This window comes from Enoplosus armatus, chromosome 1, assembly GCF_043641665.1.
Source record: "Enoplosus armatus isolate fEnoArm2 chromosome 1, fEnoArm2.hap1, whole genome shotgun sequence".
Lineage (NCBI taxonomy): Eukaryota > Metazoa > Chordata > Actinopteri > Centrarchiformes > Enoplosidae > Enoplosus > Enoplosus armatus.
Genome location: NC_092180.1, coordinates 2,980,863 through 3,003,100, shown reverse-complemented (window position 1 = coordinate 3,003,100; position 22,238 = coordinate 2,980,863). Strand labels below are relative to the sequence as shown.

The window sequence follows — 22,238 nt, the reverse complement described above, 5'->3', positions numbered from 1 at the left end:
CTGTGTCTCCAGACTTTCCAGCCCTTTCGGGTGCTTGAGCTTTTTCAAGCCACCTACCAATAATTAGCTTACAGAAAAGAGAAACCTGCTTGTGCCTTCAATCCTGAGCAGGACCGAGAACCACATCAGAGCTCTCTGGTTTGTCTGGCTCATCCTTCAGGAGATGTGTGTGGTCGGGAGCGGCCGGAGGAATGGCACCGGGGCCGGGGAGACGTCGCTGTCGTCACGCCAACCCCTTCATCCTGCTGTATGACTGACGGCTGTCTGACTGTTCGGAGCTCTCGTGGCCTCCGGCCTCAGGGACAAGATGTCAGGACGCTGGTTTCGGACTCAGGTGAGACTCTGCAGGATGCAACAGTTGTTTTATGGTGTGATGATAAAAGCATGATAGATATCTCTCAGAGTGGGAAAAAAATAAGCACAGGGTGACAAGTTCAATCACTCAAAAGGTTTTACACGTGCATGTGAAAGGGTTTACCTAAAAAATGGTCTATGACATTTTGGAAAAATTCCTGCACAAAACCAGTGCAATTAACACAAGACGTAAGACAAAAAGATCCATCAGTTTAGCATTTATAAGTAGTATATAAGCAGAAATAAAGATTATGTTCATTAATGTACCGTAATACATATTTTCTATTATTACAACTGTGTTTTGCATAGTTTTATCATTCATTATCTGTGATAGCTTCAGTTATAGTTATTGTTGTTGACTAACAATTTATTGATAAAAACTTATACCTGCGTACAGCTACATTATAGTGTGTTATAACGCAAGTATCAACATTTTATATACTGCTCATAAATGCTAAATAGGAGTTTAAGTAAAGTTTAATTGTTACCAGTGAAAGAGAAGTGCACAGGAAAATACACCTGCAAGAGAAATACACTGTATTACACAAACTGGTTGCACATATTTTCTCTTTATCTGCTAATATTTGAAAAATAAAAAAATGTTTCAAACTGTCATAAACAAATATGTAATAAAGTTCCTCCACACCAAACTTTCTCAAATCTTTGCTTTTTTCTTGTGAAATTTTGTATATTTTTCACTCTTCAGGCCTCTAAAAACCTTCAAATAAGAAATATCCAAGAAGAAAATTTGTAAAATAGGTGTTTAGTCCAAACCAAAAGTACACAAAATACATAGACAGAGGGGTCATACATCATTTTAATCAGACAAAAAAATGTGTAACCAAAATGTCAGAGTTAAACATCAGGTTTTGTCAATAAAACATGAGCTTCTTTCCGTGTTTCAGCCAATAATATGTGAGTTAAAGAATGTGGTATAGATTGAATCTTTCCGGACTATTTTAATACACTGATTCCTCAGATTATGAGCAGGTTGTGCACTCAGTCGTGCCACAGTTATGAATGGGTACATTGTGTTTCTATGGGAAGGTCAATTCTACATGTGAATCATTTACAACACCCACCTTTTTATTTAACTACATGTAAAACAGGTTTAAAAAAACAATGCCAGTCAAAAAAGGCTCAAAAAGAGTTGTAAATGAAGAATGAATGCATCATTTTTCTCGTCCTTTTTTTGTGAACAAGTTTGGATTCCAGCCAACTATTATTGCGCCAGCCCGTTGAAACCATAGATTGAGCGCTTTCACTCAAGCGGCGATTTGCATCCGCTTATTTGCTTTTGTTTGTTCTGTTTGGCACTTCCTCCTCTCCCACAAGGCAGCAGCAATTATCTGAGAGAGAAAGGGGCCCCCAGGAATGCCGGACCCGGCTGCCCGGACTGCTCAGAGCAACACGTGTTTATCACAGGGACCCGCTCCTGTTGGAGGGAATAATCCAAACTGAGATTAAGGATATTATGTGAGACAAGTTTTAAAATTGCGGGGACGTTTGTTGGTCCTAAAAGTTCTGTTCTGGAGGAGGACATGTTTATGAGACGAATATCTAAACGCAAAATTCAAATTACGTTATTTCTTTAGTTATAACTCTCTTTTTATTCATCACACGTAACATCTTTTCATAAAGCACTCAATCATTTTCAGAGTAGAAAACTGCAGTGCTGAAGATGTGTAACAGCTGCTAAATTAAAGCTCCAGACACGTCACAGCCACAGACCACAGATATTCTCTGTAACTATCACATCAAGTACAAACTAGGCTAAAAGTCAACAGCCTCGCCGGCGACTCACTCTTCCAGCATGATGCTAACTGGAGCTTAATGCATGCTAACATGCTCACAGTGACAAGCAGTATGATGAGTTCCACGTTCAGCTGAGGTGTGAATGTCATTTGTAATTCAAAGTATTTGACAAACTGAAACTTTGACCTGATGATGGCACTAGATGCAAAAAAGAGATCCACCAAAGTTATTACAATTCATTCTGCGGGGGAAATGAGCGCCTGCACAAAATGTATCGGCAAATCATCCAATAGTTGTTCAGAGATTTCACGTAAAACCACACATGTGAACCTCACTGTGGCGCTAGATGAAAAGTGAGGGGATTCATCCTCCGGGGTCCATTTATCTCTGTGCACAATTTCATGGCAATGCATCCGGTAGTTGTTGAGATGTTTCAGTTTTCAAGGTGGTGGAGCGACAGACCAACATGGCCGCTCCCTGAGCCGCGAGCATAGATTATAGAAGTTGTTGTAAATGTATTTTTAAGTGCGATGACTGATGGAAAAACATTTGATGCTTCCTCACATGTGACAGCCCGGCTTATATGTAGGTCTTGCTTTATAAGAACAGAACCAACTATTAGATCACATAGACATAGATGTGCTTTTTAAATTTATAATGAAGCAGCGGCAGACGTTCTGGAGGCCGGGAGGTTCCTTTGTACTCCGAGCGACTAATAATCCCACAACTGTAGATTTGCTCGAAGGTTCGGAGAGCCTTTTTTTAAGAGGGTTTTTAAGTCCAAGCCTCTTAGCTACGTTTCCTCGTATTTAACCTCTTGTTTGTTGCTCAGTTCCTAGAAAGTGAACTGACAGACTGTGGCTCCTCTGAAGAATTACATTACAAGGTTTTGGCACAGGCTCCTTTTTTCCAACATAAAGAGGTGCAGTCCTGAAAACATCCCATCCCACTGAAGCCTTTGTGCTGCAGAGAAACACGACAGCAGCCAAAAGTGAGATTTGTGTCAACTCGACTCTGTCGTCGCTCGTACTTCACGCCGCTTTTTCTTCTTTTAAGCTGATTGTTTCTCTTCTCTGAACATCTGTTGTCATTTCAAATAGTATCTTTACAGAAACACTACCAAGCTAATGAATACAAATACAGCATGTCATCCATTGATAGGATAAAGAATCTAGTTCCATGTTAATGTTAATAACGGATGACAATAAGAATACAGTTGAACCGACGTTTTTGCCTCTGATTGGAAATCAGTTGGTGCAGTGGGTTAACTGGGTTAGATGGGTTAACACCACCTGCTGGTTACTGAAGTGAGCAGTGGTGGAGGAAGTATTCAGATCCTTTACTAAGTAAAAGTACTAATACCACACTGTAAGTTATGCAGTACTGTGACTGTTATACTATTATATCATGAGATTATTATTACTCATGCATTAATGTAAAAGCAGGATTTCACTGTTGGAGTTGGTTGAAGTGGAGCTCATTTTGAACTATTTTGTATCAGACTGCGACTAATGATTATTGTCATTATGAATTAATCAGCTGATTATTTATGTTCTCCATTAATCGATTGACGCCTTCACAACACTTGTTGTGTCCAACCAGCAGCCCAAAGCTCCACATTATTAAACACACGTTACAATAAAACAGTGGAAAAGGAAAAGCAGCGGTCACATTTGTGATGCTGGAACCATCAAATGTTTTTATATGAAAAATGACTTAAATGTTATTTAAAATAGTTGCCAATTCATTTTCTTGTCAATCGACTTATTGAATAATCGACCAATCATATCAACTGTACTTGTAAATGTGTGCTTGAGTAAATGTAGTTATATTCCACCACTGGGAGTGAATCCAAATTCAACAGGTCAGACTGAGAAAGGCTGTGATGTAGAGGACTCTGGGCCTTCATCATGGCATCTGGCACAAACAGCATTTATCACAGTTCCGTGCGGGTAAAGTGTGTTACTAGGTGAGCTGCAGTACAGTGACAGATCACTGCAGCTTGATTGGACAGTCTCTGGCTCAGTGACGCCCGTCTGTGGCGACTCAGAGAGTGTAGCGGGACCGCTGCTAATGTCCCGTCGGGGCTGGTGAAGGTCATCCTGACTGAGAGGAGGGCTGAACAACGACGGGATTATCCCGGCGCTCCTCCTCCGCACACACTAACCCAAATCTAATCGGACTCTCTCCTCGTGCACTCAGCGCTTTTTAACAGCCACCAGACGCATCATTTCATTTCACTGCTGCTGTGTTGTACAGGAAACAGCCTGTCTGACTCTTCAACATATACCCAACTCCAAAACACAAACTATGAAACAGAGTTTATCATCACAGGAAGTTTGGATGGTGCTGAGAGTGACAATAACTGCAGCTAAAGATCAACACTATAGTTAAGGGAAAACTTGCCATGCTCTGTGGCTACGAACAGTAGAAGAAGCAAACATTTGAGAGCAGCAGGAAAGCTCGCGTGAAATGAGCCGTGTTCTTATTTAATGAAAACAGTGTATTTTATTAGCAGACCGTGTATGATAGCAGGGAATTAAAAGAGTAAATGATCTGAAAGCTAAAATATTAGTTTATTCTCTGCCTGGAGCCTTTTCGGTTCATTAGAGCCCCAAAAAATCCATCGGCCTGTTTATTATTAAGCTGTGAGCACATCTACTAACGGACCTGCCTTTGTGGATTCCATCACAGACAGCAATGTTTCTGGGTCGTAATGCAGTCATGATAACTTGTTAGGATTATGGACGTGGCCTCTTTCTGTTAGTGACACACAGGCTCAGACTTGGGGGGGGGGGGGGGTCTGTAAGTGGGAGGCTGTGGGCTGTCAGGTGTCAGCATGTAGATATCACGGGTTAATTGTTTAATTTTATAAATCTGGATTAAACAGGAGTATTGCCCGATCCCATTGTACTGTGGGGTTTGTGCAGTGCTGGGGGAAGGGAAGGGAGGGACAGATGGGACTGACACATGGTCCCTGTCGACCTCCTCCTCCTCCTCCTCCTCCTCCTCCTCACCCCCTCCTCCCCTCACAGACTCTCTGCTTAATCTGGGTAGGACAGGGGGAGGATGGGGGAGGGCACCGGGCATTCGCCACCACCTCTCCCTCTTTTCTGGCAGCACCCAACACAGCCGCAGAGCCAAAGCACGCAGGATATCAGCAAAAAAACAACTTATTCCGCTGTGAGGCTGGACTGGGAGCAGCTGAACTGGCGCTCATGCTGAGGCTCTCGGCTGCAGGGAGCCCAGCCGGACTAGATTTACTGCTAATCCAGCATAAGGAGCGAGTGCGGGCAACCTGCTGGACTTTGTGGTTTTACTTTTTATTTTCATTTTCTAACAGGCCTATTAGAGGAAGAAGTTGTGTTCTGGCCTCTTTAAGGATGTGAGGATGCCATCTTTGCAGGCACGCTGAGAAGACCTGTTTGTGCTGGAAGTTCATGGCCAAATGTAGAGTCGTGGTTGCCGAGGAAAAACAGTTTAGAGGCACAATGTCGGCCACTCAGGGGATGAACCGCAGCGGCGCCTACAACTACTTCCTCAACATGGTGGCCTATCAGGTGAGAGCTGATGAGCTCAGGAGGCAGTGACTGCAGCTGGAGTCAGCTTAGTTCTGATTGTAAAACAAAGGAATATTTGACTTAGTAGATGATTAAATATTAACTTTGGAGTTGATTTTATTGATAATATTTCTGGTATAGGGAATTCATCATTTGAGCAGCTACTGAAATATTCTGAGATTTTACATATTAGATGTTTATTTAGTGATGGAAGAAGTATTCGGACAAGTAGCAATACCACAGTGTGAAAATACTAAAACAAAGGTAAAGAAGTATCATCAGAAAGATATAGCTAAAGTATTTCAGTGTATTCATATTACTACATGTTACATTATTGGATTATTACCACTAATGCATTAACACGTAAGCAGCATTTTAATGCAGCTGCGTGAACGTGGATCCCTTTGTTAACAATTTAAAATACTTTTGGAAAGTTAAATCCATAACAATGAATCGTATTTTATAAACTACAGCTGTCGAGTAAATGTAGTGGAGCGAAAAGTACAATATTTCCCTCTGAAATGTAGCAGAGAAGAAGTATAAAGTGCCATAAAAAGGACGTACTCAAGAACTGTGAAGTACAAGTACCTCAGAATTATACTTGATGCATGTACTTAGTTATGATGTTCCGCCACTGTGATGATGATATCTGTCGAGGTGATTTTCATGTTTTAACTTCAGCTGATTCCAGCGGTTGGCCAAAACATCAGGAACACCTGCACAATCTAATTCAGCAAGTCAGCTATAATGTTGTTTTTCTTTCTTTCTGAAGCTGTCAGAGAGGTGCTGACTCAAGTTTAATTGCATGATATTGTCAGGTGTTCATGTTATTTTGTTCACCACCAGCACACGCTCTTCTACAGGTTTCTGAAAACCGTTTTCTCTGAAGTTTCTCTGAAACGTCTGTATTTTGAGTTTTTGGATTTCAGGGACGATATTGCAGTTTTGCATCATTCGCATCATTTCGTCAAACAGCTGATTTGAGGGATGGTCAGCCTTGGTGTGTGTGTGCAGAAATGTAGATTTTTCATTGACGGCTTGGAGAGTTGTTTGTCCAAAGAGTTACTTTGGTTCTGGGGAAGTTGAAGCTGTTTGAGTAACTGTGATGACTGTGAACTGAGAACACAAACAAAACCATGTTAATCAGTCTCTCAGTACTTTCTGACATCCTTACCCTGCCCGTTAATTTTGTTCAGCCATTCATGGTCACCAGAGGATGCCCCCTACTGTCGTGGATGATTCCCTGACTTTTCCTGTAGCGCCACCATCAGGTTGACATGGGTGGTTTTGAGTGAAATTAATTAATTCCCATCGGCCTCAGCTGTACTTTATGGTTAGTACTCATTTTCATTCACGCTAACAAGCTAAACTAAGATGGTAAACGTTTCTGCTAAACATCAACATGTTAACATGTTAGCATGCTGATGTTAGCATTTAGCTTAAGCACCGCTGGGCCTTCTTCATTGTATTGGATTTGTTGACAATAACGAAACTGCAGAATATCGGCCGCCTGATCCTTTACGTCAAATCTATGGAAGTTTTGAAAGACTAACTTATATTTGTGCCACTGTTACACTGTTTTAAAATGTCTTGGATAAACCTTTCAATGGTTTTATCACAAAAGTAAAATAAGAATTAGACACACCGTACCTCTGTGTTGTTTCCTGCCGGTGGTCCCAGTCCATCAGTCAGGTCGCCTAATGATGATGTCTTTAAAGCAATGAATCATGGGAAATGAAGGGAAAATCCTATGTGCCCACATGTGGCCACAGTTCTACAAAAAGGTTTAAGAAGCATCAGGTTTGAATGAAAACAAAAATGCTATTTTCACTCGTTATAGTGCAAATATTGAAAATGGCAACAGCAATAAACAACTGACCACCGTTTAACTCATTAAGAGTGTAAACTATTGTTTATGCTCTATAAAAACCCTGAATACAAACACAATAAAAGTTACTTAATTCTCCATTTGTCACATTGTGTACAGTACAACATGGTGGCAGAGGGTTTTTGGTACATGTTAAGGATTTTAATTTATTTTCATGAAATAACTCCTTATTCACCAAGTACATTCAAATAAGGAATTTCTTTTGCTACATGCGTCAGAACCATGAAATAAAATAAAATAAGAAAACAGAAGAGAATAAATGTAGGTAATGTAAGTTAAGAACATTGAAAAAGCCTTTTTCACAACCTCTTTTTAAGTGATATAAAACAATATTGACAACAGTAAAGATACATGCGGAAAAGTAAAGAATCAAAATATGAAAACAAAATTAAAATCAAAGTCATATTATTTGTTACAAATGTTCAAATTAAAAACTCCACATGTAGTTAATGTAAGAAAAGAAGACAAACAAAGTTATAAAACAGAAGTTATATTAATTCAAAATATATTTATATTCTGTAACTGACTGAAAAATGAGTCCATCAGTCTTAACATTTATTCCTATTTCCACCCAAATCAATTTACTGACTCTTGAAATCAATAACTAAAACATGATACACAAAGTCGCTGCTGTATATGATGAAAGGCACATTTGGATCACTGGTGCATTAAGTATGTGATTCATGCAGGATTAGCTCTCAGATTAGCCTCTTGAATACTTGGAAAGATGCAGGAGATCTTATAATCATGTGCAAACAAACAACTGGAGTGAGTCCTGGTCTGTGGTTCTATGAATATAAATATATGACTGATTGGAAAAGTCTGTCTGGGGCATTTTTACAGACTTTCGCAATGCTTGAATTAAGACTATCACGCAGAACAAAAACATAACGGATGCTCTGCTCATTGATTATTCCTCAACACTTCACATCAGATGCTGTTTGACCTGGATATTCTGTATGACCCACTGTATTATTCTGTGTTAACCTTAAACCAGGCCAGGGGACAGACATGCAGTGGTTAAATGCACAATGCAGTAAAATGACTCAATAGATTATACATTTTCAAAAATACAGATACACAAAATGGCATCATTGACTTCCCACATCTACAGTGTACATTCAGCCACCGGGTCTGTAAAGGGGAGATTAAGTAAAATGAAATAAAATGATTTGATTCAGGACTTCTGGATTAAACTGAAAGGTTGAATAATCAGTGATTTGTTTAGTGTTGGAAGCATACAAATGAAGCACCAACCGGTCTACGTAGTGCATCCAACCAAATCTCATGTATTTAATCTTTTTTTAAGTCCTGCATAGTGAGCGATGTTGGCAGCAGCCTTTCAGTTCGGAAAGTAGGTTATTTCCTGACTCATGGCTTTGGTTTGGAGTTGTGACGATGTCTCCAGTCACGACGGAAACGTTCACATAACTTTGCCTCTCTGTGTTTTGACAAACAACGCGACCAGAGTGCAGATAATGAATGATATAACTATTTTTGTGTATTACTTTTATCAAAAGGGAGCAAAAGAATATAAAATAGGAAGAAAAGAACAGAAAATCCAGGAGAAATATGTTTAATAAGTAATGAGTAAATGTAAAGATAATGAAATACAGAGGGAAGGTCACAGGGTCACCAAACAGATCATGTTTCTTTTCCTGCACAACAAAAGGTTTTGAGATACAGGGTCAGAAACAAACGTCTCATCTGTTACAGGGTCAAACCACTTTTCAGCTACTGGACTCGATTAAAGCATCTTCTCATTCAGTCTCCTTCAGTGAGAAGATGTCGGATAATCTTTTCTGTATTATCCATCCGATTATGACTTGATGCACGTGATGAGTAATAACATATATATATGGATTTCAGTTCATTCATAAATCACACAGTGCAGTACGGAGACAAAAGAGCGATTTCTGCTTTACTTCATGTGACTAATTCCCAGAAAATCATTCAGCATTTCACAGAGCAAAGCAGAAAATACCGCCACATTTATTTGGTCGCTGAAACCATTTCCTTTCCTGCCTCATGTTGTGGCCCTGATAATGCAGCCAGACCTCCAGACTGTAATCTGCAGAGTTTGCTGAGGCATCAGACAGATGTGCGTGCAGGTTTTGCCTCCTTAGATTTAGTTCAGGATCAGCGGTGATGGGCTTACGTCCAGTCGTCCACAGCCCTGATTTATCAGAATCAGAACCAGACAGATGCTGTTGGACTCATTAGATTAACTGCCACCAACCGCCTCGCTGCCAAAATCCCTGTCAGTGGAAGTTGTCTGAGACACTGACCTCCAAAAGTCTTCAGACAGCTTGAGTTTGAGTTCCTGGGACTCAATGCATGAATCCCATACTGTTCATGTGGTGTTGACGTATTGTGATGGAGACACACAACATGCAAAGATCCCTGGCATCATAAAACCTTTCGAGACCCCGTTTGATTTGTCTAATTCAGACTGATGAAGCTTCATATTTGCTTCAGCTGAACTTCAGAATGCACTTTTACACAGAACAAGGACTTTGGTTGGTTTGGACATGAAGAACAATGACTGTGACCCCAAACTCTTTCAACGTACACATGGCCATGTCAGTGTTGCATTAAGATAGATGTGAACAAATGTGAACGTATCCTTTAAGTGTCAGATGGTTAGAAAGCAAAACAAAATTAACACGAGCAATTTTAAGAGCTCAGTCAAAAGCTCAACTACATGAATAAATGCGTGCGCACTATTTACTTCTTACTGATGTTGTGACAACTATTCTTCCTGGAGTCCATTCAATACCACAGAGTTTCACAGACACAGTTTAAGTTTAATTTAACACCTGAGGAAGCGACATCTCAGGCTGCGTTCAAAGCACAAAGTGAGGAATTCGTTTCGGAAGAATGCTGTTCATCCACAGGCTGAAGCTGCTCTGGGGGCTCATGGTGGACCAGCACCTTACTGAGACTGTGACCCTTTATGTTGGGTTTCCTTCTCATCTGTCACATGGGATGACAGATGACTAACACACCTGTCAATATGCTTTTTTTGCTGACACACGATGCACGTGTCAGTAAAATAAATAAGTCTACTTTTCTAATCTTGGCCCGGTGGGTGTGTTTGAACTCGTCACCCTCCCTCTTCTGTCCGGGACGTGTTTCCCGTCAGGCTGTTGGACTGTGTGTTTGTGTGGATGCTGAGCTGCCTCCGTCCTCTCCTCCTCAGATATGCTGTTGCTGTGGACCGGCGCCCTGCTCGCTCTGCTGTGCCTTCTGTCCTCCGGTCAAATCCTCCACCAGCACGCGGGTCATGTACACCCTCTTCCACATCATGAGCTGCGCCGTCTCCTGCCTCATGCTGTCCCGCACCGTCTCCGAGCTCGTCAGGGAAAATGTGAGCGCTGGATCTTGTCCTCCATGACATGTTCATGGATCGGTCAACAGAAGAAGAAAAAAACATTGCCACAAATATCACCATAACAACCAATAATCTCCTGCTAGACAACTGGCAACAGAACTGTGTAACATCACTGTATAATCAAGTCCTGACACAGATAACTTTCAGGGAGAGTTGTCTCATGATGTCTCATGATGTCTCATGATGTTTCATGATGCACATTTAAATAATGTGAGTTCAGTGTCACACGCTCTTCGTGTGAAGATGATTCTCACTGAGACATTTTCTAAAAGTTTCTGATTTAACTTTTCATAGATAAGAATCTACTCCTAAAAAAAACAAACAAAAAAATGAATTCATTTATTCTCATTTAAGAGATTCTGTCATTTTTATCATCGTGAAATATTACCAAAAACAACTTGGCATCTTCTGACAGAGAGTCACACATGGTGGTGGATAACATACGGTGTGTGTGTGTGTGTGTGTGTGTGTGTGTGTGTTTCAGGTGCCTTTCTTCAACATGGTGTGTGATCAGGCGCACGGCGGAGGCCACTGTGAAATGCTGGTGGGCTTCTCGGCGGTCTACAGAGTCTGCTTCGGCACTTCCTGTTTCTACCTGATGATGGCGATCTTCCTCATAGACGTGAAGTCCAGTCAGGACTTCAGAGCGCTCATACACAACGGGTCAGTGCTGCAGAGTGTAACTCATCCAACATCTTCCTGTTGTACTCGCACATGAACACAGCACAACAGTCACGACTCAGAAAGCAAATCCAATGACATAAATTCAAACCAGATATCATAAAAGTATCAAGTATCAAGTTTTTATTGATCGTGTTGACAAACAGGCGATCAGAAAGAAAAACATGGAGGCCTGAATGCATCACCTCCTTCAAGATTCTCTGGAAGCTTGAAATTCCCAAATCTTCCACAAACTGGAGGAAACTTTTGTCTGAATTATTATTATTATTATCTTCATTTCCCTGAATCAGATGATTTTTGGGATCAGATCCCAGATGTTTCCACACCTCTCTCGAAACACACACACGTTTAAATACTCCACACCGTCTGTAAGGGGTGAGCGTTTTCACCTGACCTGGCTCGCTGGTCTATTTAAAGCTCTTTGTTGTCACACTTTCCATTGCAGCGCAGTAGATTAGAGCGGTGACGTAGCTCAGATTAGGATTTGACAGACTGGATTGCTGGTCCTCTCTGCTGTAAATCTACTCACAAGAGTCTTATTGGTGCCACGGTGAAAGGTTCCAGGGTCTTTGGCAAAGGTTACAGCTCTTAGTGGTCTGAAATGCGGTCAAGTAGTGACCCAGCGCCCTGCTGAAACCTTGTGTGTCCTCTTGAGGACCAGACAGAGTCACATGGACACTGTTTGTGCAAACTTGGTCACTCTGTTTGTTGGATCTGATTAAAGATTCAATCTAGAAACTGCTGGTGTAGTGACACACATCACTGAAGAGTTGTACCTGTAAATGGAAAACAAGCATTCATGTATTTCTCAGTTGATGCTAATTTAAAGTGTAAACATGGATAAGAGATCCAGTTGCTGACTAGCTTCTGCTGCTGTGTCTGAATGTTGTTGATGCAGGGGGCAACTCCTGTGCTTTAGTTGGATTACAGTTCGTGCCTTTAAAGTGTCACATAACCCAGAAATCACAGTCCGAGGCAACACCATCTAATCATTCTGAATCTATTCAATTTCCAATGAAATCTATATCAGAGAAGATAGCAGAAGATGTTCAGATCTTTAGAAGCAGGAACCAGTAAATGTAAAAACAAATGCAATAATCGACTTAACATTTTAGCACTGAAACGTATGAAAATAAAAGTTCTGATTTGAACATATAACATGATGTCAAAATGTTGCTTTTCACAAGCATTACACAACTCAGGCAAGTTAGAAAAATCTGCTTTTCATTAGTTTTTTTATTATAGAGAAATGAATGATTCAAGGGAACTTTAAAACATGAATTTAAACGAATAACATGGTTTTAGAAGAGGTTAGTTATAATACATCATTTGTAGTAAATAGGCTAAAACTTGCAAAACATCTGGTACAATCCCTTGATGATAAAATTCACAGTTCATAATTCAGAGTTATGTGTGTGGATTATGAACAAAATAATTCATGTTAACAACGAAAGTTTATAAATGAATGTGAATTACAAAAACAAAGAGAAGCCAGGTTCAGTCTCCAGGTTTAAACTGTGAACTGGTTTCTCTGTGTCGCCTCTGCAGCTTCTGGTTCCTGAAGTTCATCACGCTGCTCGGGATGTGTGCCGCTGCCTTCTTCATCCCAACAGAGTCCTTCCTGCATGGTGAGAAACTGCTTGTGACGATGAGGATGGTGTTAGTGCACCTCCTCCTGGATCCTGCTAGAGGGCAGCAGAGACCTGCTCCTCAGGTCCACTCGCTGCTGTGAGTTATTGGACCATAAATCTCTGCAGCTTGATTTCACTTTGTTTGGGAACAATAAATCTGACGGTGATACAAGCCTGATATCAGAGCTGAGTTATGATTTACAGCTTGCTCTCTTTATTCCTCTCCCTCGCTCACTTCCCTGAAATAAATCAAAGTGTGGGGACGATGCTTCTTCTTCTTTTTCTCTCCCTCCCTCAGCTTGGCATTATGTTGGTGTGGTGGGAGGATTTGCCTTCATCCTCATCCAGCTCATCCTCATCACAGCTTTTGCACACACCTGGAACAAGAACTGGTGAGTGAGAGGGTTATATAAATAAAATGTTATATCACCGTGTATATGACCAGAAGTGATCCACATACATTTGTGTGCTGTTGGTCTGCAGCTGTTTGTCCTGGTTGTGGTCTAGACTCCTTAATGCTGCAACAGAGCAGCACATCTGAGCCAGAACTTATCACCCAGCATCAGTGGCAAATCCCTGCAGCCACGTTCCAACATCTGGTGGAAAGACTGAACCCAGCAGCAGATTAATGCTCATAGCTTTGGAATGACATGTAAAATAATCTCATGTGGGAGTCATGTTTGGGTGTACCTGACTTCATCACGCTGACACATGTGAATACAGTATTGCCATATAGCAGTCTGGCTCATTGATCCCAACATTCAAAGTAAATCTAAAAGATGACGACAAAATGAAACTTCATTTTTTAGTTATTCAACTAAAAAAGGGACCTTGGTTTATCTGAAAAAGTCCTTGTGAAAAGTTGACATTTTGGAGATACGTGGTTCTCACAGGACAGTGATAATATGTTAGCTTCTTACATATACACACAGACTCCAACCTCTCTTCTACACTGATGGCAGACTGACCTCTGCAACATCTGTCCCGTCCGTCCAAACATCTGGGACACTTTTTTCTAGTTTGTGGCTTTCAAAACTGTTTATTTCTCTGTCAATCGACTAATCAGCGAAGGGGGAGCAGCGGCAGCGAAGAGCAGCAGCACGAACGTTTCAGCAGAGTGGCGGGTTGAATGGCTTCACTGCCCACCTGCATGGATTTGATTGGATGTTCCTAGTCAGCTGTCACATGACCTCGGTGCTCTGCCTGAGCTAATGCTGCGCTCCATTTGTTTCTTTATGTGCTTGTTTGCTACTTTAGTTGATTCTTTCTTTACATTCTTACTGCTTTGTTTGTTTGTTTGTTTGTTTTTGAGTCTTCCTGTCCTTCATGCCCTCGCTCATTCAGCCAGCTAGTCCCAGATGTTATTTACTGCGTCCAGCTGTTGCTGCTGTGCCGTCTCTCTCAGCCACCTCTGAACTCTGCGGTGACATGGCAGAGTTGTGGCTACAACAACTAAGAGGATTTATCCATTCAGGACCTTTTCCAAGGCAGACGCACAAAAATCCTCTTACTCCCGTTAAACTGGAGGAAAAATCAACATGTGAGGAGCGAATGTCAAAACAAACAAACAGGCAAACAGTTGTAAAGGAAACAACCTGACTGTCTCTCTCCTCTGGGTTTGCATGTCAGAAGACAACCTGAGGAATCAGTCCCCCCTCTTTACAAGCTTTCTTTTTTACAGCAGATTTCTGTTAACCACACATGCATCATAATCCAGCTGCTTTGTCGCCGCATGTAGCTCCAAAAGTGCAATAATATCTGGACTTTGAAAATGTCCAGCTTTGATGCCTCCAACACATATCTGACCCAGGAACTCAGAGACTGCACCAATTTCAAATGTTTTCTACAAACACAAACTTGTGCCATCAGAATAGTTTGAAAGATGGTTTAAAGTTGCAGCAGTTAAAAGCCGAAACCCCCCCCCTCTGGCCTCTGTGTCGCCCCCCTCAGGTTGACCGGAGCGGCAGAGAACAAGCGTTGGTATCTGGCGGTGATGTGCGCCACCCTCTTCTTCTACACCATCGCCACCATGGCCTTCACCTTCATGTACAAGTACTACACACACCCCATCGCCTGCCACTTCAACAAGGCGCTGCTGTGGATCAACCTGGGACTCTGCGGCCTCATGTCCTTCATTGCCGTCACACCGTGCGTGAAGCAGAGTGAGTTGACGATGAACGCGCCGGCGTGTCTGTCGTCGGTTCTCAGCGGAGAAATAACACTTAGTCCATCTCCAGCTCTGCAAACATCCCCCATGTTGAAACCAGCGCTGCTGCAGATAATAATAATTAGATGTAAGCTAATATTAGCTGTTTCTCCCTTTAAAAACCAAATGTTGACTGCAGGCCTGCTTTGTCTGCACATGTCTGGGTTTTATGACTGAAGCATACTTCCACTGTCAGCAGCTGTAAGTACAATAAGTACATTTATTCAAATGTTCTCAGGTTTGGGGTGAAGTATTGCTGCTTTACTGGAGATTAATGGAATCTAATTTTCCTTGACTGCAATTCAAAAGTAAACATGTACTTTTTACTCCACCATATTCATGTGAAGGCCGGAGATACGAGCTTTATATTATATATTAATAATATTACCTGCAAACATCTTTCTTCACCTTGGGGAAACAAGCTCACCACCAGGGCCATTTAGTAGCTCTTCTGGAGCTTTTGATCATATTAGATGATCTTCATCAGTTGTTGCAGAATTATGTAAGTTTTTTTCTCACATTTTCTCAACCTGTACAGGAGCTTCTCTTCTAACATGTCTCTAAATTTGGGGCTTTTTTTTTATTGCCAATTAAGCTTGTTGGTTTAAAATGGAAATTCCACAGATTTTTTTCACCTGGATTTACATCCTGATTTTCTAAATAATTTCTAAAAGTTAAAACCAAAAGTAAGGATCCTGATTAACTAAAAAAACCCGTATGATCCTGACTTTCTCTCTCTCTCCGTCTCTGCAGAGCAGCCTCGGTCGGGGCTCCTTCAAGCCTCCATCATCAGCTGTTACGTCATGTACCTCACTTTCTCTGCGCTGTCCAGCCGCCCGCCGGAGAAAGGTACGCTAACTAACCAGACACAGAGCAGAAGCAACAGAGTCACAGCACCAGATCCCTGCAGCTCCACCGAGACACTGAACACTGTGTCTCTGCCCAGTGTTAACACTGACACAGAAACCTCCAACACGAACACACTTCTGGGGGATTTTCAAGGTTATTATATATGTAAAGAAGATGCAGTCCACTTCTTCTCTGTGCTACATGTTGTTAACACCTTTTTTGACCGCAAGTGAAATGGAGTTTTTCTTTCTTTAAATCTGCACTAATCAATATTCATATATGGAAAATGGAAAAAAAATACGAAAAAAGACCTCCTGTTTACTTTGGCTGAACTTTTTGCAGTTTTGAACAAAGTGAGGACTGTTGATTTTGTACTATACTGTTCTGTATTCGACATGAATCAATCGGAAACCTCTCTTTTATTTTCACCACTAGATAAAAGCCTTTTAGTCATTTATCAAAATGTGTTTGGTTGTATCTCATCATCCTGTCCTACTTAGACATAAGAGCCCACACACACACACACACACACACACACACACACACAGTCGAATGGTAAAATCCTCCATAATGACTCACCTGTTGGCTCCAGGTAAGACAAAGAGCCTCCACATGACTGAGACATTAGTGCAGACGCTTGTCAGAGGCCCCTGTCTTATCCAGGGTTTACATCTTAATGGCACACATGCAAATCTAGACGTACACACACACACACAGATAATCTGGGATGAGATGTGCTCTGACATGCTGCCTGCTGGGCTGGTGGCCTGTGGTGAGGGCAGACTGAAGGATATTTGTTTCACATTCCTCATGGATCCATTGACAACATAATAACAGGGATACAACCTGGCAGCATCTTTACGTATGTTCTCACACAGCTCGTCCTGTTGAAGAGATGAAGTGCAATGCGTTGTTTAGATCTGCCGGTGTGTTTCATACAGCTGAGGAAAGGTAAATAGTTGTTTGCGGTGTGCATCATGTGTTGTTTGTTGGTGCATTTTTCTCATCTTATTCTTGTAGACAGAGAGAAGAAGAAGCTAAGAGACAAATTCAGCTGCAGAAAACGAACCAAAACGTAACGCAGCCGCAGCACAGGTCGGGCAAAAATATACATATATATTCAAGCCAAAATACCAAGCTTCTGATGGTCCCAGCTTCTCAGATGTGAGAATTTTGTGCTTTTCCTTGTGTTACATTATCAGTAAACTGAATCTCTATGAACTGTGGACTTTGGATCTGATGCAAAAAGCCCAACTGCAATGGGCATTTTTCACTGGTTTCTATAGTAGTTTTATATGACGATTGATCAATTGATTGAAAACATCTGCAGATTAATCAATAATCAATCAATAACTGAAGTCCTAGTTACAATCAATTGAAGTGGTGACCCAGAGTCATAGCAAATACGTATCAAAACATCCATGCTAGCCACAAACTGAAGCTGTGCATCGAGCTGTACTTCATCAGAAATATGTGTCTTTGCAGCATTCGGTGCTCATTTTGATCTTTTGTTTTTGCGCCAGCAGACTATTGCTGTTGTAAATGCGACTCTAATCTAACCAAAGTTACCTTCTCGAGCCACCTTACCAGCCTACAGCAGGTGAGAGCTCTGCAGCTCACACAGGGTTTTGGCGGAGTACTGAAGTCTTTTCTGGTGTCCTTTGTATGTAACGTGCTGTTGTCCACAGATGCAGTCTGTGTGTGTGTGTGTGTGTGTACAGTATGACTGTATGTGTACAGTAGGTGTGTGTGTCAGAGTCCCGGGGCAGCGCAGGACATTGTAGCAACTTGTTGAGAAAATATGCACTGAGTCTGTTATAAAAACAGCTTTTCACCGCAGACTGAGAGCCGCACGCGAAGACTCACAACTCACTTCACTGCTCTGAAACGCTTCATTCCCACCTACAGCTGCTGAGCGTCCTTTCTCAGCTGCTTTAATTCAGGGGTCCTTCACCTGTCATGGTGGTAATATCTCCTGTGTGTGTGTGTGTGTGTGTGTGTGTGTGTGTGTGTGTGCACGCTTTAGACAGATAGATCCGTCCTCGTTACTGTCTTCTTAGGTCTTTGTTTGCCTAGTCTGTCCCCGGAAGGCTTATTCTGCTCTATGACCTCACCATGACAAACACATATACATGCACACACACACACACACACACACACGCACACGCACACACACACACACACACAGTTATCTTTATGTTTCTGAGAAGAAGAATTAGTCTGGAGTGCAACTGAAAAGACATCTCAAAGAGCAGGACATGTTCTCTCTCCCTTGACGACTCTTGACCCGAGTGAGTGTGTGTGTGTGTGTGTGTGTGTGTGTGTGTGTGTGTGTGTGTGTGTGTGTGTGTGTAGAATATAATCTGAGTCCCGTAATTAGCCAGTGTTTTCACTGAGCTCAGGTTCCTTTTCCCTCCACAACACACAAACACAAAACTTCTCTCAGGAATCCACAGCCGGCTGAAACGACCCTGGGTTGGTTTTCTGTGTGTGTGTGTGTGTGTGTGTGTGTGTGTGTGTGTGTGTGTGTGTGTGTGTGTGTGACCCTGGTTTGAATCCAACTATGGACCCTTGTTGCATCTCTCTCACCCTGCATTTGATATAAAATTCATCCACGGATTTATCTTTAAAAAGCATATTTATCAATATACGATGGAAAATATAACATTATTTTAATATTCATTTTCATCTCGCTCTCACCTGCACATTTACTTGAGCCAGTTTGCCTTTGGTGCTGAAAAACTGTTTCCTTTTTGTTTTGTTTTTGCACAGAAATATACATTTATATCTAAAACTAATGTTTTTCATGAGGAAATTGCAATATGAGGCTGGACTTGTGCATTTCTTAGTGTCTGTTGAAAATCTGTTGCTGTCTTAAATTCACTTTGCAGCTTTTCCAGAGTCAGTAAATGATTATATAGATCCTCATATTTCTTGTTTCTGATCAGCTGATTCTGCCTCTCGGTAATATGGACTGTATGGCTGTTTGTATTGTAGATATTCTGCTGGTTTTACTTTTGAATGCAACACTAACGGCCACGAACTGTTTTCCATAGAAAAAGACTAAACCAGCAACAAACTGACATTTTCCCTGAGCGATACTGTGACACTTAGCGTGCTGTGCTCCTCTCTGTGTCAGTGGTGTATCAGGGCATGAACATGACCGTGTGTTACCCCAGTGTGGGGCAAGATGGCATCCAGAATGAAGGCAACGCTGTGGCCATAATTGGAGCTGCCATCATGTACTGCTGTGTCCTCTTTGCATGGTGAGAAGACTCTGTCGTTCCATAAAATCGTACCATAATACAACATGATAAAATCCACCATGTGGTGACAAATGTGTTCAAATCTAATTTCCCTCCAGCAACGAAGCTTCCTACCTGGCGGAGGTGTTCGGCCCGTTTTGGATGATCAAAGTTTACCGCTATGAGTTCCAGAAAGCCACCTGCTGCTTCTGCTGCCCAGAGGAAGAGGAAGGTTTGTACTGACGCACTTCACATCACATAGTTGTCTTCTTAAAGGTGCTTTGTGTCGTGTTTTTGCATCAATAAGGAACTCGTTCATTGATATTAAGACAGAAGCACGATGAGCAGGAGGTCCAGGATTTGGTGGGAAGTCAGCTCAGTTTCCAGGCAATTCAGACTCATCGTAACGAGCGTCATTCAACTTTACGTTAACTTTTAAAGACTGTTGCTGGATCTGTTTACAATTCAAACATCAACATCAGAGGAAATCAAAGGGTTTTATTATTGCCTGGACAAAAACATGCCACCCTGACTGTCTGTGACAGGCCGAGACTCTGTTATTACCCTGTGGAGCTTTGGCCGTTAGTAGAGCTGTGGAGAAATGGTTTTGTGAGTGGAAACAGACGGCTAGTTAGTAAACATGCATATAAACAATGCAAAACACAGATGCACAAAAACTCCACATGGTGCCTTTAATGATGCAGCATTTCTTATCTTTAAATGCAACAAGGAAACTTTAATTAGTTGCTGCACCGAACTGAAGCTTTTATGGGGGAATAGCACATTTTAACAAGTGACATCTCCAAACAAAACATAAAACAATGGACGCTCAGTACATCTAAATATTGTGTTTCTGTAAGTGTACTGAACAGAATTCAGTGTGTCTCGACAGATAAAATGGGCGGTTTGTGACTGAAGTGAAGGGCCGTGTTTGTCCTTGCTCACTGCAGCGTGAACAGGTTGACCAGCTGAACGTTTCTGAAATGTTTGCACAGTGTCAGCAGCACTAAAACGTTTCCTCACAGCGCCGTCACTAACGGGTTGACCGTCTTTAATAACACATTAAGGTCTGAGCTTCGATGAGACATTCTGACTTGTAAACGTGTGTTTTTCAGTTGAGGAGGAGTTTGTGATTGACGACGAGATCAAAGGCTGTCAGAAGGTCATCCACAACGAGACCCTGAGAGTGGCCTACAGCTACTTCTTCTTCCATTTCGTCTTCTTCTTGGCCTCGCTGTATGTCATGATGACCCTCACTAACTGGTTCAGGTTAGTTAACGACAGACCTGTCGTTCGTATTCTGTGTGATTCTAAGGGATTGTATGAAAATGATTAGGAGGGGAGATGGTGGAGGGATATTGGGCGCGTGGGGGGGGTCCACCTTCACATTAATCTGCAGTTTAACGGAGCAGAACTACAGTAGAATAAAACATGTAAATGTGCCATATAAAGTGACAGCTCTTGGTTCTATATAAAGAATATTTGGATTTGAAATAAGAACGGGACGCATTCATTTGTTATGTTTGCAATAACAATTCCACTTAGGTTTAAATCGGAGTATGCCATTTAAAGTCTTTCTGCGCTTTTAGTTATTTATTTTTCCATAACTGTCATGTTACTTTGAGATATTGTGGGAGGGGAGGGTCAGCAGAGGGTCCTAAACATAGAAAGCATAACGCTGAGTCTGAAAGCTCTGCCTGAAGTAGCGTGAAATTAAACTGTGTTGTCCTCCTCCAGCTATGAGTCAGCAGTGTTGGAGACCACCTTCACCCACGGCAGCTGGTCTACCTTCTGGGTGAAGATGTCGTCCTGCTGGGCCTGCGTGATCCTCTACCTCTGGCTGCTGCTGGGCCCTCTGTGCAGCTGTCAGTCTGAATCCAGACCTCGGCGCTCACGCATCAAACGGCGCTCAGGATCCTCGCGCCACGTCTCTGTCAGCGTCTGACACCCTCTGTGAGCGGCCTGGCAGGAGGGACGCGATGTGGACGAGAGGTCAGGTGACTCCCAGCCGCCCCGCGGTGCCCTGCAGGAGGGGATTTTCAGGAATGGAGGTCCCAGGGGTCAGGGGTCAAAGACTCTGCAGGAAGGACCAATCAGAGGACTCGATGCTCAGTGCCCTGTTGATATGTGAAGAACTGGATAAAGCCCTGATGTCACAGGCTGGACACCATGAAACTAAACCACTAACAAGGACTCGTGTGGTTTGGAAACACACTTACAGTATGAATTGCCAAAGGGATCAGACGGGGTGAACTCTCACTCTGTATAATGTGGGATTTACAGTAAGTAGGTGTAAAGACAGATACATTTATGCATTTTTACTCTTTAATTTAGTTATTATTTTACATTTCTGGCTGTATTTAGACTTTTAATATTATAACAGAGGAGGAATTCTAGATATTTGCTGTAATATTGCTGTAGAGGCACACATCCCAAGTCTGATAAAAGAAAGCTGTTCGTCCTCTGATCTCACACACGCAGCCGATGGTTTTGATCGTGAACAAATCTTTCTAAAGTCACTGAGAGCTGTGGCTTAATTACATCAACTGTGTGAGTTCGAACACAACCTCTGATGCAAGAGAAGGTCCTTACTGACACGTTTCAGTAGCTCGCAGCACCTGATTGCATCGTACAGTAAAAGTTGTTGTCCAACCACATGTGAAGGTTTTATCTTC

General features: G+C 41.9%; 1 protein-coding gene across 1 annotated transcript; it reads left to right on the top strand.

The window, feature by feature from the left end:
- The first annotated feature begins 5,549 nt into the window (after positions 1 to 5,549).
- serinc4 (serine incorporator 4) lies at positions 5,550 to 21,508 on the top strand. The gene is made up of 11 exons (XM_070908774.1): positions 5,550 to 5,669; positions 10,760 to 10,927; positions 11,436 to 11,614; positions 13,181 to 13,260; positions 13,562 to 13,655; positions 15,214 to 15,425; positions 16,223 to 16,318; positions 19,458 to 19,584; positions 19,683 to 19,795; positions 20,679 to 20,832; positions 21,301 to 21,508. The coding sequence occupies exons 1-11, from the start codon at positions 5,550 to 5,552 to the stop codon at positions 21,506 to 21,508; spliced, it is 1,551 nt and encodes a 516-aa protein (XP_070764875.1).
- Positions 21,509 to 22,238: the final 730 nt, after the last annotated feature.